Raw genomic sequence first — 25836 nt, 5'->3', positions numbered from 1 at the left:
TTTAATTAGCTGCCAATTTATTACTACACTTTTTTTGTTATCACCCAAGACTGATTTTGTCACCATAAAGTTTACATCAAACTGAATTTGGACAATTACACTATTTATTTACCAACTGCAATATGGGGAAATTCAATCACAAGTGTTATGATTCCAGCTGATGTTACTACTGGACAATCAATCAGGTCCCAAAATGGAATTCTGGCTCCATATTTTTTTGTTTTGAGATATGGATGAACAGAGTCACAGGACTGCCAGTTAAATTGTAACAAAAAAAATTTATAAAACATTGGCTACAATACTCCTTTGGCCCACCAATACCTTCAGATGTATGCAGATTTTGAGAATTACGGCAAGTTACAAAATATATCTTGTACTGTAATGTTCTTGGTAAATAGACAGTCCATTTAAAACAATAGGCAAACTGTGGTTTAACATGCCATGCTGAAACCAAGTGGCAGATGTCATCCAGTAGAACTGGGGATTTCTCATCAAATCTGCCACATGCTTCTCACACTGAGCTAACTGTTCTCACTCGAACTCTGACTTCCACAGAAGTGTTTCCAAACGCCATTCTTGAAGAACATGCCTTAGATTCTTCTCCCAAGCAATGTTTCTGCCCCCCCCCCCCCCTCCAATGCCTTCATAAAAGCACCACTTCCAGGATTTCAAGCTCTTGCAATCTTCCTTTGTCTTGGGTTGCTACAAGCATTCAAGCTTCCATGGAATCTCTCAGGTATCCAGCCACACCAACAGAACACTATTGTTTCACAGGTTGTATTAAGGTGCCACCAATCCTGGGATTATTTCCAATGTCTGACTTTTCACTAGCAAACTTCACCAGGTCTGCACATTTCAGCTTTCTCTAACTGGGAGCCTTTCTTTAACTAATGTGACCAGTACATTGGTCATATTCCATTTATTTGTTCCTCTGACTGCAGTTTTCCTGGGACTTTTCATTCCCTGGTGTCTAGCACCAACTGCTCTTTAACCTGTAAGACTTGCTTTCTACCCCTTGCCCTCAGCAGCTCTTGCATGGCTATGCTAAAATTGCCCCATAGTGTCCTGAGATGCGTAGGTTAGAGGGTAAACATGTAGGGCTATGGGGGGTAGGGCCTGAGTGGGATTATGGTTAATGCCGACTCAATGGGCCAAACGGCCTCTTTCTGCACTGTAGGATTTCTATGATTCTACGAAGCTTGCATGCTTTTCTTATACAGAAACACAAAATTAAACTTAACGTTATACCTTGTTTCTAAAACCCACAGATTATTTAAATCTGACAAGTTATTTAATCTTTTTCATTAATAGCACAGCCTTTTCGTTAACTGCAAGCAAATTTCATGTACCATCAATGAACTCAAACAAAGGCAGTAGTATTTCTCAAGCTAATTATTCTTAATTCTGAAAAGAACCAGACTTGGACATTTAGTGACACTAACTTACGTGACTATAGCCATCAATTTGATAACAAAGGTAGTGGCCTCCCTCTTCTACTGAAATAACAGACATATTCACTTCAGAGAACTGTTCCTTCAGTTTTTAGTAGAATTACTCATGGGCACAGAGATGTGAGTGACCTAAATCTTCCAGCATTCCTGGTATGTGGAGGAGTATGTTCAAATATTTTCCTATACATTAGAATTTTACTTCAAAAGGCTAATATTAAATGGTTCACAATGTATCAGTGAATTGACAATGGAAATTCTGACACCATTCTTTGTCATGTAACAGAAGTTGAAATGATTGGGTGTAGGCAGAATAAAAGTGAATGTAATAATAAATTCACAATTCCTTTATCCACAAGTCAATACCAGTTCCTTAGGCTTTAAGCTCCTACTAAACAATAAAAGATGAGGAATCTTGAATTTTAAAGTAATGCATCTCTATTCAGCCATAAAAAGGAAAAAGACCATTTGATGCATTAAGACTGCCCCAAACAAATGTGATGCCTAATCTATCATGATAGGTCACACAACACCAGGTTATAATCCAATAGGTTTATCTGAAATCACAAGTTTTGGGAGCACTGATCCTTCGTCAGGTGAGATTAATCCCATCCTATTCACAGTAACCCAGCCATTAATTCTCAGGGGCAGGCCAAAAACAACTCCATGAAGAATTTAGTGTGAAAATCTGGAAAGTTTCTTTCCACCATCTTGGGCAAGACCTGGAGACGACACTGCTTATTTATTACTTACTTACCATTCCACCTACCTTGTGTACAGAGTGATTATCGTCTCATCCAAGAACTGGTGTGACTGCCTTTTCAAGACATGCACTGCATGGGGACAGCAACTTGTTTCAATGGTGCTTTCAAGTGTGAATTTTAATTAACACTGGATGCATTCTGAATGTCTCAATTGTCTCTTCACAATCATAGCTTTTCATTGTTAGTGACATTCCGATAAATTTTCTCTCAATATGGCCTTAATGCCTCTTTCAAACCTAGAAACAGTTGTTAATCATGGCCCTTTATTAATATATTAAACAATCTATTTTAAGCCCTAAAATGCTATTAAGTTTTTGTGACACTATCTATCTGCACTTGCAATTTCAAGGAATTCTATATTTGAACCCTTTGTTATCTCAGTTCATTCATAAGCATAGCATATTTCCATTGATTCATGTTTTTCTTTTCAGAATGCATAAGCCCATCTCTTTGCATTAAATTTCATCCATCTATTCCATATCTTGTTTATGCCCTTCCTGAAATCTTTCGCCATCCTTCTCACTGTTTGCTGACCTCTCTTTTTGTGTATGTAATTTACATCGAGTAAAATGGATTCAACACTCATTCCTGGTTCTATGATGTGTTTTTCTTCTACCATCTAATTCAGAAGACCCCTGGCTGGATGCAAGATGCCATGGGTTTCATTCACACTCCACAACCTTCCTGAAACCTTATTTTTAAACCACTCAAAAATATTAGATAACTTTGAGACAAAATAGTACTAGTAGTTTCATTGTTGATTCATACTAAAAGCAATTAATGTTTTGGGTTGTTTAAGTTCACTATTTTGAAATTTAAATTTAAATTTTCGTGATTCGAATTTATGAAATTGTTTAAATTTGGTTTTGAACAGGTTGTGGTATGTATTCAATTCTGGGAAATTATAAGGAGCAAAAGTGGTTTGTTGTAGCTTCGATACCTGCATTTTCAATGCCCTAGGACCTATTCGACAACAATCCCACAACTGGCAATTTAAATGTCATCAGATTATTTTTAAACAGCACCCTTGTAAATAGTGCCATCAATATAATAAAACATTGAGGATTACATAGGAACATTATAAAACAAAATGTGACACCAAGCCATAAGGAGACATATGGGAAGATTACCAAAATATTGCTCAAAAAGAAGCATCTTAAACAAAGAAATAGGTATCGAATCAGTAAGATTCAGAAGGAAATTCCAGAAATAGGGCCCTGGCAGCTGATAGCACAGTCAGGAGTGCATAAGGACCAGAATTTAAGGAGCACAGATATTTGGAGGGCTGTGAAGCTGCAGGAGATTACAATGATTGAAGGATTTACAGGGTGATTGGTGAGGCCACAGAGGGATTTGAAAACCAAGATGAAAATCCTAAAACCAAGACAGTGCTGAACTGGGAGCCAATGTAATGATGCCGGTGTTGGCAAAGCCCTGAAAGCTAGTAGTGTTTGCTACCAAATAAACCTGTCGGACTTTAACCTGGTGTTGTGAGACTTCTTACTGAGCCAATGTATGTCAGTGAACACAAGGTGAGAGACAGGACATGAGCAACAGAGCTTTAGATGGTCCCAGGTTTGCAGAATGGAACGTGGGAGGCCAACCTAGAGAGTCTAAAGCCAAAATCTTACAAACACGGATGAAGGTTTCAGTAGATGAGCTCAGGCAGACAGATTTGGCCAATGTTATGGAGGTCAAAACGGGCTGTTTTAATGGTGGCAAGAACAAGTGGTTAGATACCAAGGTTGTGAATAGTCTATATCACAGCAGCATGGTGGCACAGTGGTTAACACTGCTGCTTCACAGCATCAGGGACTCAAGTTCGATTCCTGACTTGGGTCACTATGTGGAGTTTGCACATTCTCCCTGTGTCTGCGTGGGTTTCCTCTGCATGCTCAAGTTTCCTCCCACAGTCCAAAGATGTGCAGGTTAGGTGCATTGACCATACTAAATTCTTTTTCAGTGTACCCAAACAGGTGCTGGAGTGTGGCGACTAGGGGATTTTCACAGTAACTTCATTGTAGTGTTAACGTAAGTCTATTTGTGACACTAATAAATAAACTTTATCAATCTCGGACAATTGTCTGGGAGAGGAAAGGAAAGATACCCTATCAAGATACACGTGGATCCCTCAAAACACATCAGATTTTAATATTTCTGAAGCAGGAATCTCTTGCTCACTTTTGCAAAGGAGTAGGCTGTACACTTGCACCTGTGTCATAGGTTTTAAAAAGGTTTAAAATGTAAATGGATAAAACAAGTTACCTTCATTTTCTGCTTCATTTTTGTTCCAATAATTCAAAGGATTACTATGCACAAACATGAAACTTTTGCCAACAGCTGAATCTGTCTTTATTATAAACAGAAGTTCCACTGCAATTTAAAGCTGAATATGCCATCACCGGTGACAAACAACACTTATATAAAATGTTCTGATCTAACATAATAGCAAAAGTATTCAGAATATATATACCAGTAGGCATTTACAGAAAAGAAAAACTAAACATCAAATTCACAATGCAGAATATTCTTAACATTCAAGCGGAAATGCAATGTTTTACAGAATGTATATTTAGTTAGTTATCCAGAAGTATACTCTTAATTTCTTACATTTTTATGGAGTTAAAATGAGATCAAAATTTCAAACTCAGGATTTATGCACTTAACCTTGTTAAAACAAATTCAAATGTCCTACTAAATATTTGTAAATAGTCACAGGTTTTGAAGGATGAAACACTATACAGTTTAGGATCCATAGTAGATTATAGGGAGGAAATGTGCTTTTGCTTAATATTCTATAAGTTAAACTACAATCAATCAATTTTAGGATTACTATCCATGGTATAACAATGCATTGCAAGTAGTGTTCAAACAAGATATACTTTGTTGTTTTCTACTGCAACTATTCACATTACTAACTAGCACTGATTAGTCATGCTTTTACATAACAGTTATATGCTGTGTGGCATACATGAGATTAAAGATTTTTTTGGATATAGCAAAACTACTTCTTTAACCCAGTATTAAAGGGGTGCCTTTCAGTGATAGCAATATGTAGTCTACTAACTAAATAGTTAAAATCCAATGTAGCCAACTTTAGTTACAGACCAAGGAAATTAAAATAGGCTTTGTAATTTAATCAAAGCTCTGAACACTTTCAGGAAAATGTGTCATGACGTGTTTTTCAAATACATGCTGGTCACAGTCTGGTGGAAACTGTTCATTGCACATGGGACACACCTTCCAATGACTTTCAACATGCTCTTCAAATTTGCTCTGATCATAGTTTGGTGGAAATACCACATCGCATAGAGGACACTTCTTGTGAAGATCAAGGCTACAAATTAAAAGTAAAACACAATGAATAATTGTTTATTTTAAATGGAAGAAGTTACAAGGAAAATTCCATTCAGAGAATCTAAGAAATAAACTTGCCTTGAATTAAAGCAGAAGTGAGCACCTCGTTCTTGTAGCAGGAATCCTGGAGGATCAGATATACCTGCTGGTAAACCACTTTCATCTTCATCCTGTCAAAAGTAAGACAACATTAAGCATTTAAAGTAGGAAATGAGAGAAAATTTTCAGGATAATTGAAGTGCTTACTGTTGCAAAGTTGGTGTTTGTAAAATTGTCTTAAAAAGTTAGTGCTTTTTCTGTACTTAAGAGTTAAAATATTTAAAGTACTGTTAAAAAAGAGCTACAGTGTGCATATACAGACAAACATTGTATCAAAGGTCAAAGGTAGTGTTGCCAAGACAACAAGCTGTTTCTGAATTTTAGCCAATTTAAATTAGGCACTTGGATAACAACAGCCTATTAGATTTAAATTTGATGTTTTGGTAATCTGAGAACCAACCCTACTGTGGGGATGTTAGTATGTTATCAGGGGTAGAAGAGGCAGCTCTCAGTTTCAGAAAGACAGACAGCAACTGCTCTATGCCGCAGCTAATAGCTTTTAGCTCAAAGCCTCATCTGAATAGCAAAGGTATCAAAAGAAGACAGTGATTCCAGACAGAAGAAAGAAAACAGAAGATTCCAGAAGACAACAAACCGGCTGAAATTTTGAGTGTGATTAAAAATTCTATTTTTTATTTGTTAATAAGTGGGAATTGTATTTATCTAAACAGCAAATCATTAGAATAGTGTTTTATTCCATTTGTTAATAGTTTCGTTAACCTGTTTACTGATACTTTATTATCTAACTATCACTTGTTGATTTTACAGAGATTGTTTCAGGCAGTTGTTTTTGATTTAGCCACAAAAAGTTGCTGAGGAGCAGATCATATTATTTCTCACACACTTTTAACAGATTATAAAGTGACTTATGCCTCTGAGTGGTTAGGTGTTAGCTCTCAGGGAGGAAATCAACTCCACGTAGAATAGAATCCCTACAGTGCTGAAATGGCCACTCTGCCCATCGAGTCTACATCGACCACAATCCCACCCAGGCCCTATTTCCACAACTCCACATATTTACCTGGTAATCCCCCTGACACTAGGGTCAATTTAACATGGTCAATCAACCTAACTGTAACATCTTTGGACTGTGGGAGGAAACTGGAGCATCTGGAGGAAACCCACACAAACATGGGTAGAAAGTGCAAACTCCACACAGTGACCCAAGGCTAGAATTGAACCCAGGTCCTTGGCACTGGGAGGCATCAGTGCTAACCACTGTGCTGCCTGCTTCCTAACACTTGCACAGCATGAGAATCACCACAATAAAAAAGATAAGTCCAGAAGCATTTCCTTTACTATTGCAAAGTAACATTTCACATGTGTAATGCTACTAGAACAAATGTACTAGTACATTGGAACTTGCATTCCAAATACTCATCTTGGTCTGGATCAGTATCAATAACAAAATATCCACTTCAGAACAGGTATGGATTATGGATTAGTGACCATAATGACTATCAGATCAAATTTCTGTTGGGATTTTCTGGTGACAAAGACAGCCCGTCACTGGCCAGTGATGAGATATTCCAGTCCCACTGCTGTCTTTGGGGTTTTGTGCATCCTGCACTCTCCGCTGCCAGGGAATACCACTGGTGAGACCAGAAGGTGCCACTGGCAACAAGGGCTGGGAAAGTTTGGCCTCTTTTTCACATGGTTACAATATTTACATAAATCCACATTCCAGAACTGGAATAACAAAACAGTAGGCTCCTAATTACCCTTGATAATGATTTGTTAATTAAACAGAATGGGAACGATAAAATATCACCACATATCTGAATATTTTGATTAGATTTCTGAAAGGATTTGAAAAGAATCACTTCTAAGATACATTTTTAGCCAACATATTTTCTAACAAGTTTTAAAAACCTAGATGAAAATATTAACAAAATGCTAATTGGAAATAATTTTCCATTGGATATCTCATCCTCATAGTATTGGCAAGTTGATTTTTTTCTGCTTTTGAAGAGATAAAAGGAGAGAAACTGGATAAATATTTTTCATATATTAAAGCAGGAACGCTGCGAGAGCAGTCAAAATCAGTAGTAGCAGAATTGTAGTCAACCATAACCTGTAAATTTGTCTTGGCATATTCTTCACTCTACCATCACCATCAAGCCAGGGACCGACCATGGATCAGTGAGGAGCATAGGACAGCATGCCAGAATACCCAAAATGATGTGCCGAACTGAAGTTACAAGAAGCTACTACATGCATGCTAAATAGCAAAAGCAACATGCTAGAAAGAACTAAACCTACAACCAAATCATAGCAATCCCACCACAGAATCGTGAATGTAGGTGGACAATGAAGTTAAAGGCAGAGGCTCCAAAAACATCGCTATCCCCAATGAAGGAGGAGCTCATGACAGCAATACAAAGAAAAGCTATAGTATTTGCAACTATGTTCAGCATGAAATACCGAGTGGATGATTCAGCTTAACCTCCTCCCAACATCCCCAGAATTAGATTATTCAGCCAACTGAATTACTCCACATGATATCAAGAAATGGCTGATGGCCCTGAAAATTGAAAACATTACGAGTCCTGACAATGTCCCAGTTGTAGCAGCTTCAAAATTAGATGGGCCTTAGCCAAACGATTCCAGTGACAACACAGGCACCCAACCAACAATTTGGAAAATTGTGCAGGATAACCTAGTCTCAAAAAGAGTGACAAATTCAATCCAGACAATTACTGTTCTATCAATCTACCCTCATCTGCAACAGTGATGGGAAGTGTTGATGACATGGCAGGCTATCAAATATTACTCAGCAACAATCTGTTTACTAATGCTCAGATGGGATTTTCTCAGGCCCACTGAACTCCAGACTTCGCTATAGTCTTAGTCCACATGTGGAAAACTGAGGCAAGAGGAGACAGGTTGCCCAATATCAAAGCAGCATTTGAGTGTGGTGTCAAGACGACCCAGCAAAATTGAAGTTAATGGGAATTGGAGGAAAATTCCCCACTGGTTGAAGTTATACCTAGCACAAAGTACGACAGTTGAGGTTGTTGAAGGCCAATTATCTCAGCTCCAGACCATTATTGCAAGAATGTCTCAAGATAGTATCCTTGGCCCAGCCATCTTCAGTTGCTTCGATAACCTTCCATCCATCACAAAGTCAGGAACGAGGATGTTCGCTGATGATTCCAGTGCTCAGTGCCATTCACAATTCTTCAAATGTTGGAAGCAGTCCACTTCCACCTGCAGCAAGACCTGGACAACATTCTGGCTTGTGTTGATAAATGATGTGACATTCACACCCCACAAGTGCTAGGCAATGACAATCTCTAATAAGGGAGAAAATCTGAATCTGCCTTTGAAATTCAGCGCATTTGCCAGATCCATGCAGTTTCAATGATACTCGAGAAGCTCGACACTATGTCCAAGACAAAGCAGTTTTCTGGATTGGCATTTCATCCACTGCCTTCAACATTCTCTTCCACCAGTGGCATAATATAACAGCAGCGTATAATACCTACAAGATGCACTGTAGCAATTCACCATGGCTCCCAGCACCTACCAAACCCGCAACCTCTATACTAGGGACATTATCAGCTTCGAGGTCACCTCCAAGCCAGATGCCATTGTGGTGTAGAAATGTTTTGCTGTACTTTCACTGGCACTAGGTTAAAATCCTGGAACTTCTTTCCTAACAGCATCTTAGCTATTCCTACATGAAACTGACTGCAGCAGTTCAGGAACATTGTGCACCACCACCTTCTCAAGGACAATGAGAAATGGGCAATAGACACTGGTATTGCCAGCAACATTCGCATCTCAAGAATTAATAAAAACATTTGACCTGAAAATTCATGTTTAATCTTCTCAGATTAGACATTTTTCCAGAAGTAGCGTTAAATAGATATATTACAAAAGGTGTAACAAATGCAGTTTATGACAGGGAGACACAGACAAAGGGTGGGATTTTATGGCTCTTCCCATTAGCAGGATCTTCTAGTCTTGCCAAAGGTGACTCCACATGCCGGGTTTCCCGGCAAGAGGGCGGGTAAGCTTTATAAAAGGATCGACAGGAAAAGAGAGGCCCACCGAAAGCCTCCAAAGCTGGAAAACATGCTGCAGAGGGAGGGAGGATGGCGGTGCAGAAAGTCACAGCTGAAGTTTCTACAGTTCACCACACAGAATGAAAGTCAGAACCTGTTTGCACATTGAACAGACTGTGCTAATATAATCAGGGCCTAGTTTTAAAGCTGATTAAATTGGATATCCTAAATTAAAGAACTGGGCATATTAAAATCAGTCAAACCTGGGGCAGGCCAATTATACAAATACGTTTGGGCCTGACCCATCAAAGATCATTGCACTCTTAGACCCAACAGGAGATTATCGCACCCCATTGAAATGCACCAGCCTATTGTTAGAAGCCCAGATGGGATCAGCCTTTCTGTCACCTAAGAGTTCCGATGTGGAGATGCTGGCGTTGGACCGGGGTAAACACAGTAAGAAGTCCTGCCACAGCAAACTCTGCAAGACATGTCGGATCATCGACATGGATGACATCATCACACGTGAGAATACCATCCACCAGGTACACAGTACATACTCTTGCAACTCGGCCAACGTTGTCTACCTGATATGTTGCAAGAAAGGATGTCCCGAAGCATGGTACATTGGGGAGACCTTGCAGATGCAACGACAACGGATGAATGAACATTGCTCGACAATCACCAGGCAAGACTGTTCCCTTCCTGTTGGCGAACACTTCAGTGGTCACGGGCATTTGACCTCTGACCTTCGGGTAAGCATTCTCCAAGGCGACCTTCACGACACACGACAACGCAGAGTCGCTGAGCAGAGACTGATAGCCAAGTTCCGCACACATGAGGATGGCCTCAACAGGGATCTTGGGTTCATGTCACACTATCTGTAACCCCCACGACTTGCCTGGGTTTGCAAAACCTCACTTACTGTACTGTCTGGAGACAATACACATCTCTTTGACAAAGTCCCTCATGGTAGGTTGGTAGAGAAGATTAAAGCTCATGGGATATGTGGTCAGGTATCTAGATGGGTACAGAACTGGCTTGCAAAGAGTTAGAGAGTAGTAGTGGAGGGGTCCTTTTCTAGCTGGAGGTCTGTCACTAGTGGTGTGCCGCAGGGCTCAGTACTGGGATCTCTTCTCTTTGTAGTGTATATAAATGATTTGGAAGAGGGAGTAGGTGGTGTGATCAGCAAATTTGCTGATGACAGCAAGATGGCTGGATGGGCGGGCAGTGAGGAGCAGTGTCCGGCAATACAGCGGGATATTGATAGGCTGGTATATTGGGCAGATACATGGCAAATGGAGTTTAATCCGGATAAATGTGAGGTGATGCATTTTGGCTGGAATAATGTAGGGGGTAATTATATGATAAAGGGTAAGCCCATAAGGAGTATAGAATCGCAGCAAGACCGGGGGGTGCAAGTGCACGTCTTTGAAGATGGCAGTGCAAGTGGAGAGTGTGGTGAAGAAAGCCTATGGGTATGTTAGCCTTCATAGGAAGGGGTATAGAATATAAGAGCTGGAGTTTAATGTTGCAGTTGTACACAACGTTGGTTAGGCCGCATTTAGAGTACTGCGTCCAGTTCTGGTCGCCTTACTACCGGAAGGACGTGGAGACTCTGGAGAGAGTGCAGAGGAGGTTTCCTGGTATGGAAGGACTGGGGTATGAGGAGAGATTGAATAAATTGGGGCTCTTTTCCCTTGAAAAACAGCGACTGAGGGGGGATCTAATAGAGGTATATAAGATTATGAAGGGTATAGATAGAGTAAACAGAGGTAAGCTATTTCCTATGATAGAGACACACAGGACAAGGGGCCATGGGCTTAAGGTGAGGAGGGGGGAGGTATAACACAGATATTAGAGGGAGGTTTTTCACACAGAGGGTAGTGGGGGTATGGAATGCTCTGCCAAGTAAGGTGGTGGAGGCAAACACGCTAGAGTTGTTTAAGAGTAACTTAGACAGGCACATGAATGGGTTGGAGATGGGTGGATATAGGAGATTGTTTAAATAAGCATTGGGGCGTCCCTGGTAAGGTAAATGGATATGATACAATAATTTTTTTTTCTCTTTTTCATTCACAGGTTTTAGGTCGGTCCGCCTTGTGTCCAACGAGGGGCATACACGTAATGGGTCATACTTGGGCTGCTCTTAGTCGTTCGAGATTGGCCTAGTGCTTCATGTCGTTAGTGTGTGCTTAAACTGGACCAGATACCGGGCAAGACAACAGATCAGTGACTATCACTGATTGCTGTGCAGACACATGGATTTGGGCCGGTGTCTGTGGGAGTTTGCGCATTCTCCCTGTGCTTGCGTGGGTTTTCTCCAGGTGCTCCGGTTTCCTCCCACACCCCAAAGATGTGCTATTAGGCTGATTGGCAGTAATAGATTGTCCCTAAATTAGTTTCCCTCAATATGGATGGCCATAAAACATTAGATAAGGGTCATGAGTGGAGGGGGGGACTGGTGGTGTTAAGATGGCAGCGTGGGCTCGTTGGGCCGAAGGGCTTGTTTCCCGGGCTGTTTTTGTTCTTTAACCTGTGATCAGTGCTCCTTCCACTCACATTGTTGGCCACTTTAAGACTTGAGTAGCAGGTTAGGTGTAAAGATTTGCATTCTAATCAGTACTGTCTGTGCTTTATATGTTCTGTCTGAGGCCAGAACTCTTCATTCACCTGACGAAAAGGTAAACCTCGAAAGCGTGTGCGTTTACTATCAAATAAATCGGTTGGACTTAAACCTGGTGTTGTCAGACTTCTTACTTAGAGTTCCTACAGCTATCTTACCTGACAACAGTTACATGTAAGCAATAGCATGGCAACGGACACCTGTCAGGCAGATATCAAGAAACCCACTGGGTATTGGAACTCCCTCCTGGGACCTCACTGGCTGGAAACCAGAAGAGTTTCTGGAAAGACAGGTAGGGGATAAGATACGTATCTCAGACACACCTGCAGCGAAGACTCGATGAGGAAGGCGACCTTGATCATCTGGAAGACTGACCGGAGAAGGAAGAAGCTGCCATCAAGATTCACCTTCATGAAGGCAGACCAGAGGGACTCAGAGAATCGAGTTTGCAGTTTAACCAAACCATCTTTGTGGGCAGTACACTTGAATCTGGGGTAACCTCTTGTTTTAAGTGGGTAATTTAAGGGTTAATAGCACTATTATTAATAAACGTATTGAATCTTTACTTGTGTTTGTTCTTTGTCCATCTTGCAAATAAGGGCACTGGGGTAAAACCTTGGAGTAAGCAAACTGGTCGAAAGTATTGAGAATTAACAGGTACAACATTCGGCACCCTAGATGACACTTCAATAAGAAGTGATAAATTTCTCCAAAGTTGAGCCTGCAGCCTGCTATTCTCCAACGCTCCATGTGAGCCTGAATTAAGACGGCAAGTTGTCCCACGTGACGGCCAGTCTTCAGTGAGTACAGGACTAACACAGATTCGACCAGTAAATTGGGCCATACACCCGGTGTTTGTAACAGGTGGACAAACTGTTTAGTTAGAACTAGAACAGTCAAGGGAATTTGGGTAAAATCTACAGGAGGGAATTTAGTGAAAAATCGGACCCCTATCCCAATCCCTTACTCATACCCATGTGATGAATCTTAAAAGGAAATAATTATGGCCAGTCATGGCGAATGGCATATATTTGAACCATATGTGGTCCAAATGGGTGCAGTGGGGTGACATCCCGAAACCAGATCTGGGATCCGAGGTAGAGAATTCTAAGAGTCATGCCCATAAGGAAGTGGGTGAAAGGACTCCCAAGCTCAGGAAGGCGATTGCAATTGCTAATTGTCTCGAACAGCTCCTTGGTAGAAAAGTGGAGATTATCCGGGTTAAACGGGACAGAGAAGCCCAGGTACCCCAACTAAAGCAGGTCTTAATGAGTGCTACCACACACATACAACAGTTGGAAGCAGAGGCTGGCACACAGGAAGAAAGAAACCAGATTAATGTGAAACATGAGTCAATTCCAGGCTCAATGTGATAAAGCCTACCAAAAGGCACAGCGCGCTGTTAGAGAGAGATAGGCTGTGCTGCAACAGATAGAGGAAGTTAAACGTAAATGCAGCGACCTGCAGGCTGCAGTAAAAGTTTTGCACCAAGCAGGAAAAGCAAATACAGCCCACGCTACAGATCACTCCAAATGCCTGTATGAGATTGAAGATTTAAAATCACAACCAGCCATAAAAAGGGGTGTAATGTCTGCATACACCATCGAAATAGGGGATAGTGACCTAGGATAGAGTGGGGGGCATTTAGAAGAGGATGCCTGTCATTATGCCACAGATAGTGTCATTGCCGACTGGGGGCCCCCACTTCTGTTCCTTGTGATGGAACCAACAGCACCACCTAATCTGGCCCCCATTCTGGAACACTCAGTCTCAGCCCCTAGTCCTATTCCCATCCCGTTAAGTCATCACTAATCCAGTTCCCATACTGATGAATCTGTCACCACCTGACAACTGGGTGGACAGAACCACAATATGACTTATGTAACTCCATACACCTTGACACAACTCACTGACATAGCTAATGCGATTGGAGTATTCGAACCCTCTGGGGATCCACATGCTCTCTTTGACCAGGTTATCCAATATCGTGTTTTAAACAGATGAGGCAAAGGAGGTTAAACTTATTTTGTTATGCTTAAGCCCTGCCCTCCATTCTGCCCTATCCGAACCCCAGGACGTGGCTGGGGGAACCCTACCAGAAACGAAGGCAGCCGTTTTGGCCACCATAGGCTACAATACGAATGACCCAGTAAAAGGCTTAAACAACTGCCAACTAAAGGAAGGGGAACACACGACAGCCTATGCTGGCTATGGAACTGATTTGTTGTGGTTTTCGGCCAATTAAATTGAGTCCAATTAAATGCACACCATCAGTCCACATGGATCCGAATCCTGTTAGCACACACCACGAAGGGGAGTCGGAAAGCCTGTGAGAATTTTGCCCCTGATGATAATACACATACAGAAGCCTGGGCCATCCACAAAATGACGTGTGGGGAAACGGGAAGTCAGACAAAGACACCCCCAAGTCCACAAAAAACGGAATGATGAACCCAATCCACACAGACTCAGCTCGCTGTGGTTTGACGTAACAAAGGGGGGAGGTGGAAACAAGGGGATAGGGAAACACAGGGCATCCATCCCCATATACCCCTGCCAATCATCAATACAGAAAACCACAGCCCCGCGCAGAACCCGGATATATTCGCAACCCCAGGTACAGGGAACAAAATAAAACCAACCCCAGATATGCACCCCCAAAAGTACAGTTTTATAACTGCGGGCAACCCAACAATTTTGCCCGGGACCGTAGGGCACCACCAAATTTCAGAGGACCAGCAAACACTGCACACCCATACACTCTTGCTCATCACAGACACGGAACCACAAGACTGCACGGGACACAGGCCCAACCCCATCACTAGGAACCGTACAGAGCCAAGCCCAGAGGCCCACGCTCACAAGCAGAGTGTTATATCTGCAGGCAAAGAGCAGTACAGCACAGGAAACTGGCCCCTCGGCTCTACAAACCAACCCAACCATTTCGCCCAGGGCTGTAGGGCACTGCACAATATATGCGACCATCTCAGCAGTTTCCCGACGATGGACCGGCCCGACAAGCCACTGGAACCCCCACCCACAACCCCCAGGACCAGCACATGTACCCTTGGTTCTCACCTCAATTTACAGGGCTTCAGTAATAAAAGCCCTGCCCATACGACCCTGACAAAAAGGATAGGGCACCGCAAACCTTACCCCCTATGGCGCCCCTGGCAACAGGGCTCCCAGAGGTGGTAATGCAGTGGGTACCTAGCAGCCAAAGCCTGCCCATGTTGGTACTCTCCACTAAGGAAGAATCAGGACATGACAGTCCAAACTCTAAATAGCTTTGTCTGTCCACTCCACACATCACCCAGTTGAAAAGGGCTTCTTATCTGCCCACAATATACTGGACTATAATCTTCTGATACACCAGAGTGATTGTGGGATGAAGAATCTATTGTCCTCCAACAATAAGGACACATTCCACATACCCAACATTTTATTTTTATGCTCTACAAACTCCTTACCCCACTCAACCCCATTAAACACTGACTGCTGACCAACCCTTCGTATGACACTATTGGGCCTTTATTATTCTTTTACTTAGTTCTTTGGGTTTTTTTTTGAAAAAAGGGGAGTCATATAACATTTTTGTAAAGAAAAGAAAAAGAGAATTGGGTATTAATAAGAATTAACAGGTGCTATCTTCATCTCCCCAGAATGAACTACATACTTCTCTGCTATCTGGGACTCCACATCTCAGACCGAACCATAGACACCATACCAACCGAAAACCAGAACATCAGTCAAAGATACACCTGATACCTGTGGTTCACCCCACCAGGTGCAGGCAAATGTAAGGATGGCATCTTATGGATATACCTCAGTAAGAGTATCACCTATGGATGTAACAACTAGAAGAGCGTACAGGAAAGATAATGGGAGCTCTAATTACTGCTCCCTAAGGATGACCCGCGCTAGTGATTGGTGGGTGTACACTAGCCATGAGTGCATGGAGCTAGCCTGTCTAGCCCATGGCCCAGAAGAAGGGCTGGAATTAGGAAAGCAGTGCCCCGGTAAAGTTATTCAGAACAAGTACATATACAATGAAATTAAGAATGGGTTAAGACCAACTGTTAGCACACCATCCCCACTTGTCCCGAAACCACCCCAGGGCCCCAAAATGGGTTGATACTAAAACATACAGAGAAAATATTATTCAACAACACACACTACGAATTGCATCAGTAGTGGTAGATTTAGCCGGAAAACACTCACCAGACTGATGTCCCTCCCCACTTAGAAAATTGTACCTCCACTTGACCCAGAGGCTGCTAAGCCGAAAGACTGGGACACACACAGTGGAAGAGACACTCAGGTCAAAGGGGCGCGAGAGGAGGGAAATCCTGAATAATGTGGCAACCACATACGGAACGGGTGTATCCATCATTAACGCACCGGATCTGGCTGATTTGGAAAATAAGCTCAGAGTCCTAACCTGACAAGTTAAACAGGCCCTGGACAGCTTAAATGAAAATCCTCAGCAAGATGCTGAGGGAGATTTGGTTGAGAACAGGGCCAGTAGCCTTTTGGTTACAGTACTATAAAGGACATGCCCAAACTATTAATCAGATCGCCCGTGGGAGGGTGGAAGATAATGCCAGGCAACAGAACCGAACCCTGTGTAGCATCTATGGGCAATGGATGGTTAAGCAGTTGAGAGAATCTCGACCAGGTTAGCAGGGGGAAGTTCTGTCCTGGATCAGTGATGAGTAGATTGAACATCCGTACGGGGGGAAAAAAACACCCCAAACATCCACAACACTACTGTTTGCATTAAACCATACATTCCCACCAGGATAGGATTAATTGAGATGACAGAAATAGACAGAAGAGAGAAAACACAATTAAATGCCAGCAAGGAATTGAGACAAAGCTTGGGGGACTATTTTGAAAAATGTGATACTGGGATAACACTTCTATCCGAGAAACTTCAACTAATTACTAAAATTAATTACTAATAAATTTATTAATTACTAAATTAATAAAAACTGAACACAACTGATCACAGCACACAAGACCTTTGTCAAAGCAATGCAACAAACAGAGGAAATAAAGAAAAACATTAGTGAAATTAAAGTCACAACATGGTGGGAGGACCTCTGGGACAAATGTCCAAATCCACCCATGGGTCCACATTCTGTCACACCTGGCCATAATAGGAATCCTACATATGGCAGTGTACGTAACCATTCATACATGTAAATCCACCTGACAAAAGAAGGAATTTCTACAACATTTGGACTCGGCAAGGGCCATCCGGCATCAGGAAAGGCTCTTCAAAAAACAAACTTGATACTCTCCCATCTATATTGTAACATAATACAGTCACTTGTCATTTTGTAGTGTTTATTACTTTGTTTTATACACACTTATTGATCTACTGCTTCGTTTATTATTTTATTTTGTTTAAATTTGTTCGTACTACTTGTGGGTTAGGGATGATACTATCAACCCCGGATTCAGGGTACTTGCTTGATGAGATGGTTTGGTAAGGATTGTGTGATCCGGTTCACTGATGCTTACTGGATCAAGAGGATGGAATGCGGTAATATAATCAAGGCCTACTTTTAGGCTGATTAAATTGGATATCCTAAATTAAAGAATTGGGCATATTAAAATCAAACAGTCAAACCTGGGGCAGACCAATTACATAAATACACAAGCATGTCTGGGCCTGGCCCATCAAAGGTCATTATACTCAACTGAGACCCAGCAGGAGATCATCACACCCCATTGAAAAGGGGTCTATTGTTAGAAGCCCAGTTGGGGCCAGACTTTCTCACCTAGAGTTCCTGTAGTTACTTTATCTGGCAACCGGTTACATGTAAGCAACACGTGGAGATGGACACCCTGGGGGCAGGCTCCAGCGTCCTGTCAGACAGACATCAAGAAACCCACTGGGTATTAGAACATTTTATTATTTTAATATTATTAATACTATTATTAATAATATTAAAATAATAAAATTATTATATAATATTATTAATTTAATATTGGAAGCCCCTCCTGGGAACTCATTGGCTGGAAACCAGAGGAGTTTCTGGAAAGGCAGGCAGGGGGATAAAGCAGCGAAGACTTGATGAGGGAGGTGATCTTGATCATCTGGAAGACTGACCAGAGAAGGAAGGAAGAAGCTGCCATCGAGGCTCACTTTCGTGACAATAGACCAGAGGGACTCAAGAGAATCGAGTCTGCAGTTTAACCAAACCATCGTTGCGGGTAGTATACTTGAATCTGGGGTATCCTCTTGTTTTACGTGGGTAATTTAAGGGTTAATAGTATTATTAATAAACTTATTGAATCTTTACTGTGTTTGATCTTTGTCCATCTTGCAAATAAGGGCACCGGGGTAAAACCTTAGAGTAAGCAAACTGGCCGAAGTATCTGAGAATTAACAGATACAACAAGACAAAGTTCATGGGAATTTAAACAGAGTTGGAAGATTCACCTAGCTTTGGTTAGAGCCATGAAAGTCAGTTCATTGCTTTTAAATTATCTAGTTGGGAAAGAAAAAAAGCAGCAAGCTATTGGTGTCAAGAATAGCTCTGGACTGGTTCCTGGGGATAGAAACTAGGTTTGTCATTTAAGCATTTAGAATTTGGTGTTGGGTAACTGACCAGACCAGTGAGATAGTTGGGGCGCCAAACAGTTGGGGAGGGGCATATTGGCCATTTACAGGGGGGAATAATAGTCAGCAAGGGCACAGGTAGGCAGTCATGGGAAGGGGTTTGGGTTGGGCCTGGGGATAGCCAGGGGTTGGAGAAGTCGTTGATAGGGGATGGATGGTTTGTGAGGGGGAGGTGTAATCCTGTGGGGTCAGTATAATTGTTGCCCAGAAGCTAGAAGTGATTTTACTTCTGCTAACCTCTTCTGGATAACTATTGATGTAATACAGCTGGAACCATCCAAAGTTGCAATTGCAATTTTTAGGTGGTTGGCAGTGCAGGGCAATTGCTCAGGGGACATTTGCAGTTCCCAGCAAATTGCCGTGCAACCCTTAACAGGGGCATTCCCACTGCATCTTTGAGATGCTTACACTGCCCTGAAGCATGGAAGTTATGACCCATTGTCAAATTTTCTCTTGATAACATTTCTGTAAAGCACTTGAACAATTCTTACATTAAAAGTGCCATAAATGCAAGTTATCGTTTGTAAAAGGTTAGGTTTATAAGTATGAAGGAACTCACAAAGGTTATTTGATCAAAAAGCTAATCTGTGCCTGCAGAGATAGTTATGCAATATTTTAATTTACTTATAGTGACAATATGATATTTAAAAATCATATTGTGTTTAGATGATAAGTTACCAATTCTTCACAGCACAGTATAATGTATCTGCATGTCTCACAATATAGTGCATAGTTACCAATTAACCACAAAGCCCCATTATTGCCATTTATAACTGAATGTTGATTACTTTATCATAGCGCCACTAACCTTGCATCTGGTGCCAACTAAAGTATTGAATAAGATTTATATTGGAAGTGTACAGAAAAAGCAGATTTCGATCAGCATGTTGAGTAAAGCTAGTTTGATACTTGAGGCATTTTTGGTCAACCTTGCTGCTTTTTGGGCTAAATGCAAGAGATAATTTTCCTTAATTATATGGTAAATTTGAAATTATAATTATTAAAAATTGCTCTTCCAATGTGTTTTTGCTTATTTCTTTCACTGGTTTTTCAGTGATATCTTGTCAGTAGATCATAAGAAAAATGCCTAAGCATCAGTGCTGAAAACATTTTGTGACGATTATTTTCTCTGACTGCTTGCAATATGATCCGTGCTGTACATTTCTTGAAAAAAAAACCCAGAGGAGAACTCCTGATGCTTTAAGGAAAAGATGCTAACACATTTTCCTTTCTCCTTGTCCTTATAAAATCTGCAGTGTACAGAATGTTTATTTACTTTTTAAAGATTACATTTATCTTTAAATGCGCATCTAGCTGTTTGCATGTTATTAAATAAAACGGTTTTTCTCCAAAGCATACCAAGGAAAAATCAGATTCCAATCAAGCTTTTAGTTGCTATTATTAAGTTTTTGGAGAACTCCTGCGTAGTGAGTTAAGCCCTTAGTTACTTATATGGGCTCCATCCAGATAGTTCTTTATTTGTATTACTGAGCTGGAACTCCAATTCCTCTGTCCTGAGCAAAGATTTGTACATGTACAGAGTTCCAATCCCCGATACTAAAATGTAAACATACACTGTATGGATGATAGCATCAATGCTCTTCTTAAGCATTAAAATTAATGTTCTAAAAGTGTGCAGGTCGAACCCTGGCTCTATTTATACTGTAACTCAAAATTATTTCACAGTAACACTAAAGGTGTAGTATAAATGCACCCGTGAAGGTTTAGATAGAGATTTTCTTGTTTGATTGTAATTTTTGCTCTTTGCAGTTCTTGTCTGCTGAGAGCTGCTTGTGATCCATATACATGAGTTTCTTAGCAGATGATGCTTTTTCAAATTGCAAGCAGATTTGGACACATCCTCCTGTGATGCAGCATCACACTGACTGTTGATGGGAGCTGTGAGGCCGACCTCGCTGTCCATCAGCATTGTGATCCTCATCAGTGCCTGCTGCAGCTATTTATGTGCTGTTAGTGCTCGTGAAATGAGAGCACTGCTGACAGAACTGATGAGAGGAGCAGCCCAACTGGGCAATTTAGCTGATATGTCTGACTGCACTGTGACATGTGTGACACGCTTGACTAGCGTTACTGGGATATACAGATCACTCAGAACTGACCGCTGGCAAGCGTGGTGCAAGGCTGAACAGTACTTTTTTTTCTTGTGGAGATCATGATTGACAGACTTTGCAGAAATAAAATTGACATTTTTTTCTGTTTTCTAGGTTTTTTTTATTCCATTTGCATGTTCTTTTCTCTCCTTATTCAGTTGTTATTTGGGTCTTGGCTGCATCTATATGCTGCATACATCACAGACATTTTTTTCTGGATCATTGAGGCATCCATTGACTCAGATTAAAAAGCCATTCAATCTTTCTACTGTCATTTTATTCACTGGACTTTTGTCTTAAACCTGGTTTCTTTAAATGTAATTCTCCAATGATAAAAATGAGCTTAAGGATCTGCGTGTCAAAATTCTAAACAGGATAAATACGTATTTGTTGATTTTGGAGTATTTGCTTTATGGTGGTTTAGTGGCAATGCATTATTCTGCTGTCTCTCTACCAGTGAATAATAAATCATGAGTTTCTAAGTTTTCCGCAGGAAGACGTTTCAGGAGATAAAATAAATGTCTGAGGAAATGATTCTTCAGCACCTTCCTGCCTTTTTTCTTTTGGTAAAAAGTCTGACAACACTAGGTTTTAGTCCAACCTATTTATTTGATAATATACTCGCAAGCTTTCGGGTTAGCCCCTTCGTCACGTGACGAAGGGGCTAACCCGAAAGCTTGCGAGTATATTATCAAATAAATAGGTTGGACTAAAACCTGGTGTTGTCAGACTTTTTACTGTGTTTATGCCAGTCCAACGCCGGCATACCCACATCATTTTTTCTTTTGGACCAGTGCTACCCTTAATTCTGCATTAAGCTTCCTAATGTCCACTGTTTACTTTCTGTTCTGGTGTCACAAAAACTTGCATGACTGCTGCACAGGAGAATTTTTAAAATTTACTTTTAGTGATTTTTTTGTGCTGGCAGTGAGAATTAGTATGCAATTATAGTCTTCTCCACTTCTGAACTCCTCAAATCATGTTGATCATGGCTAAGTTCATGGTAAAGAGCACAAATATAATTAAATGTCTCAAACCCAAGAATAAAATGGTTCTTTAGGAGCCATTAAATTACATTTACATGGTGCCTGTCGCAACCATCGGACATCTTGAAACATCTGAGGGTGAATTAGGTACTTTATAGGTGAAGTCACTGTTGTACTGTAGGAAACACAGCAGCCAATTCTGCATACAACATTTCACAATGTTTTCGTGATTATTGGTTGGCACAGTCGACTGATAAATGTTGCCACAGACACCAGAGAGATCTCCCCACTCTTTCCTTGTAGTGCCATGGAATCTTTTATATTTATCAGATGGAGGTTTAGTTTAATACCTCATTCAAAAGACAGTCTCCAGTAGTGCAACAGTCCCTTGGTGGTCAACCTAAATTATGTGCTCAACTTTCTGGACTGGAATGTGAAATCGCAACATTCTAACCTCACCACCACTGAGCTATGGCCAACAACTTCTTTGATGTGGAGATGCTGGCATTGGACTGGGGTAAACACAGTAAGAAGTCTGACAACACCAGGTTTAAGTCCAACCAATTTATTTGATAGTAAACTCAGAAGCTTTCGGGGTTTGCCCTTCATCAGGTGAATGGAGAGTTCTAGCCTCAGGCAGAGCATATAACAGCACAGACAGTTTACAGATTACTGATTAGAATGCGAGTCTTTACAACTGACCTGCTATTCAAGTCTTAAAGATGCCAACAATGTGAGTGGAAAGAGCATTATGCATAGGTTAAAGAGATGTGTATTGTCTCCAAACAGTAAAGTGAGATTTTGCAAACCCAGGCAAGTCATGGGGGTTACAGATAGTGCGACATGAATCCAAGATCCCGGTTGAGACCATCCTCGTGTGTGCAGAACTTGGCTATCAGTCTCTGCTCAGCGACTCTGCGCTGTTGTGTGTCGTGAAGGCCGCCTTGGAGAAGTAAGCGGAAGCAACAACTTTTATGCAGTCTAATGCATTAAGTCAGACAAATATAATTTTTTAAAAATGGTCGTTTAAGATTGATAGAAAATCAGTGGACATTTTGGGCAGAATTTTTCTGAAGGCTTTGGGACTCTGATACCTAGACTAAATTGGGGCCAAGTCCACTGTTGCCAGGAGCCAAATCGGCAGAGCTATTTTCCTGGAGGCAGCTTCCTATTAAGCCCCTTCCATACACTGTTCAAGCAAATAAAACAGGCAGGCTCCCAAGTCTGGAAGGCCAATCAACAGGAGGCCAGTCAGCACTGAATAACTGACAGCCCCACATTCTGCGATGTTTGTGGTTGAAGTAAGCATGGAGGCATAAGGACTCCTCCATTCCACTGGCCACAAATCGGGAATATAAGGGCTAAAGGGCTGAGCACCACTGAACAGGAGGGGAACAGCTCCCCGTAGTACAGCAATTGTGGCTGTTTATTAGCTTTATTTTAGCAGTTACATATTTCACTTCTCTAACTGACAGTCACTGATCATCTTATTCAGGCAGGCTTAACTCATTTCGACGATTCAAGGCTTGGTGAAAGTATGGAAGTCAACAGTTTCAGGAAGTGAGGTTAATTCTCAAGTGAATAAAGCAAATGTAACAAACATTTCTGTATGATTTGATCACACTGATATTTCTCCACTTTTTATAGTTTGAGCTGAATCAAACATCTAAAATTCTGGCTATTAATCCTTTGATAGTATTTGCTCAATTAAAATAGCAAATCAAAATTGAAATTGCTCAAACCAAGATCACAAGGATATTGTTACTGTTAGTATTAATGGTTAACTGATCTGTTTTGAATTCACAAGCTGGATGGATTCCCTTCTCCATGGTCAATTACAAGAGTCTTGCAGATTGAGTTTGTTACATGTTGGTAGAAATCCTAGAATCAGTGAAGAAGGAGGCCATTCAGCTCGAGTCTGTATCAACCACAATCCCATCCAAGCCCGATCCCCACAACCCCATGTATTTACAGTAGCTAGTCCCACTGACACTAGGGTCAATTTAGCATGGCCAGTCCACCTAACCCACACATCTTTGGACTGTGGGAAGAAGCCACAGCACCCGGAGGACGTCCATGATGTAGTGGGAGGTGATGCGGTCACAAAATGTAACGCTAAATACTAAGTTAGCTTGTAATATTACTCAAATATCTCAATCTTTGGAAGCTAATTAATGCATAGGGAAAGTTTTATTATTTTTAGGCCAGATTCTGGGATTAGTTTGCAGTATGCTGGAGTTGAAACAGAAACACTCAGCAAATTGAGCAGCATCTGTGGGGGGAGGCACAGAGTTAATGTTTCAGGCTCAGAAGTTTTCATTAGAATTGGAAGATATTAGATGCAGAGTTTCTAAACAAGGGAAGAAACAGGAAAGATAATTCTGTGACAGCGAATGACAGTAGTGACTAAATGATCAAAGTGATGGTGTGTACAGCAAAAATAAATAAATCAGACAGGAACCAATAGGTGAATCCACGGAAGATGTAAATGGTATCAGAGGTGGAAGGGAGTCTGGCAATGAACGCTTAAATGAAAACAAAAGGAAGTTGGAAAATCTCAGCAGGTCAGGCAGCATCTGTGAATAGAAATAGAATTAATCGCAGTGATTTTCCGGCCATATTGAGCCCGACACAGGATCTGTCAGTGCAAAGTGGGGTCAGAGAATTGCAGGTGAGGAGGTTAGCGCATTCTGCACCAATGCAAAACCTCAGTATCCTTCCATCCACTGATCCTGGATGTAATCTGGTTCACACCCAGTAAGGGTGGGAACCAAATCAGCATGCTAAAATGAGGGGGTGCTCAGAGGCCACTGAAGCCCCCGGTGGTTGGGAATATGGCTGGGCAATGCTCAACTGGCTGTGCCAGTCTGGCACTGCCTGATGGGCACTGCCAGGGGCTGGGGCATGGAGGGGCTGCCATAAGGAGGAGTAATAAAGGAGGTTTATGAGAGGATCATGAAAGGAGCATCATAAAGATGTTATGAAAGGGAACCCCAACGTCTGCAATCTTTGATATGGAGGTGGTGGGTGGGTAAACATTCCTTCAAAGCGGAGGAGGAAGGTATTCTCAATTTCAACTGCGAAGCTGGGCTTATCAATGTGTTTAGGCCCCTCCCACCCACCCCCCGAACCAGAGCAAAACTCACCACTCTCCCCAAAAAATGACTAAATGTGGGAAAATTGCAATCTGATTTGTGCCAGACATGCTGGTGCAAAACATACTGGTTTTCTCACCCAAAATGACACTTGGTCACTTTTTTGGGGAATATTCTACGTAATGTTTCAGGTCAATGACTGTTCAGCAAAGGCTTCTAAGGCTCAAGAATGAGGCTGAAGGTAATTAGAAGCCAAGAGTGTTAGCCAACTGTGCAAGTCATTTGGAATCTCCACCCACAAATACCAGCCTACACCTTCTCCACTCCCAGAAACTCTGATGCATTTTTCACTGCTAGCACCTAACATTCGAGAGAAAATGGAAGCAGCGGTCAAAGACTAAATGTGATGAACAGCGTGTTAAGAACAGAAGGCAGTAAAGTGTTGTAACGGAACATCTGATTCAGCAGTGCTTGACTCAAGCCCTGCACAGTTCATGTTTGGCCTGAGTTGGAAGATTGGGCAAGACAGCGTGGAAAAATTCAAGGTCTGGGCATGGGAGCAGAGTGGCAATCTAACTCCGATTGCTATGCTGCAGAAGCTCAGGCCCAAAATGTCTCCTTCTTTGGCTCAGTTAATTGGAGTGATCAAAAGTCTGAGAGATTGGTTAACAGGTGGATTAATGATGCAGCGACAGTTAGAGAGGCA

General features: G+C 41.5%; 1 protein-coding gene across 4 annotated transcripts in view; it reads right to left on the bottom strand.

The window, feature by feature from the left end:
- Positions 1 to 4536: 4536 nt before the first annotated feature.
- The window catches only part of tax1bp1b (Tax1 (human T-cell leukemia virus type I) binding protein 1b), a 140000-nt gene continuing 118700 nt past the window's right edge, over positions 4537 to 25836 (bottom strand). For all 4 annotated transcript variants that reach the window (XM_080205907.1, XM_080205882.1, XM_080205890.1 and 1 more), the window contains 2 exons: positions 5648 to 5739; positions 4537 to 5549 (listed from right to left, as the gene is read on the bottom strand). In XM_080205907.1, the coding sequence (XP_080062033.1) occupies positions 5348 to 5549; positions 5648 to 5739 (294 nt within the window). In that variant the 3' untranslated portion in view covers positions 4537 to 5347. The remainder of the gene's footprint in view (positions 5550 to 5647; positions 5740 to 25836) is intronic.

Source organism: Carcharhinus amblyrhynchos, chromosome 2 (genome assembly GCF_965287045.1).
Source record: "Carcharhinus amblyrhynchos chromosome 2, sCarAmb.v2.hapA, whole genome shotgun sequence".
NCBI classification, from domain to species: domain Eukaryota; kingdom Metazoa; phylum Chordata; class Chondrichthyes; order Carcharhiniformes; family Carcharhinidae; genus Carcharhinus; species Carcharhinus amblyrhynchos.
Note: the sequence above shows the minus strand (reverse complement) of the source record. Positions and strands in the feature narration are given on the sequence as shown.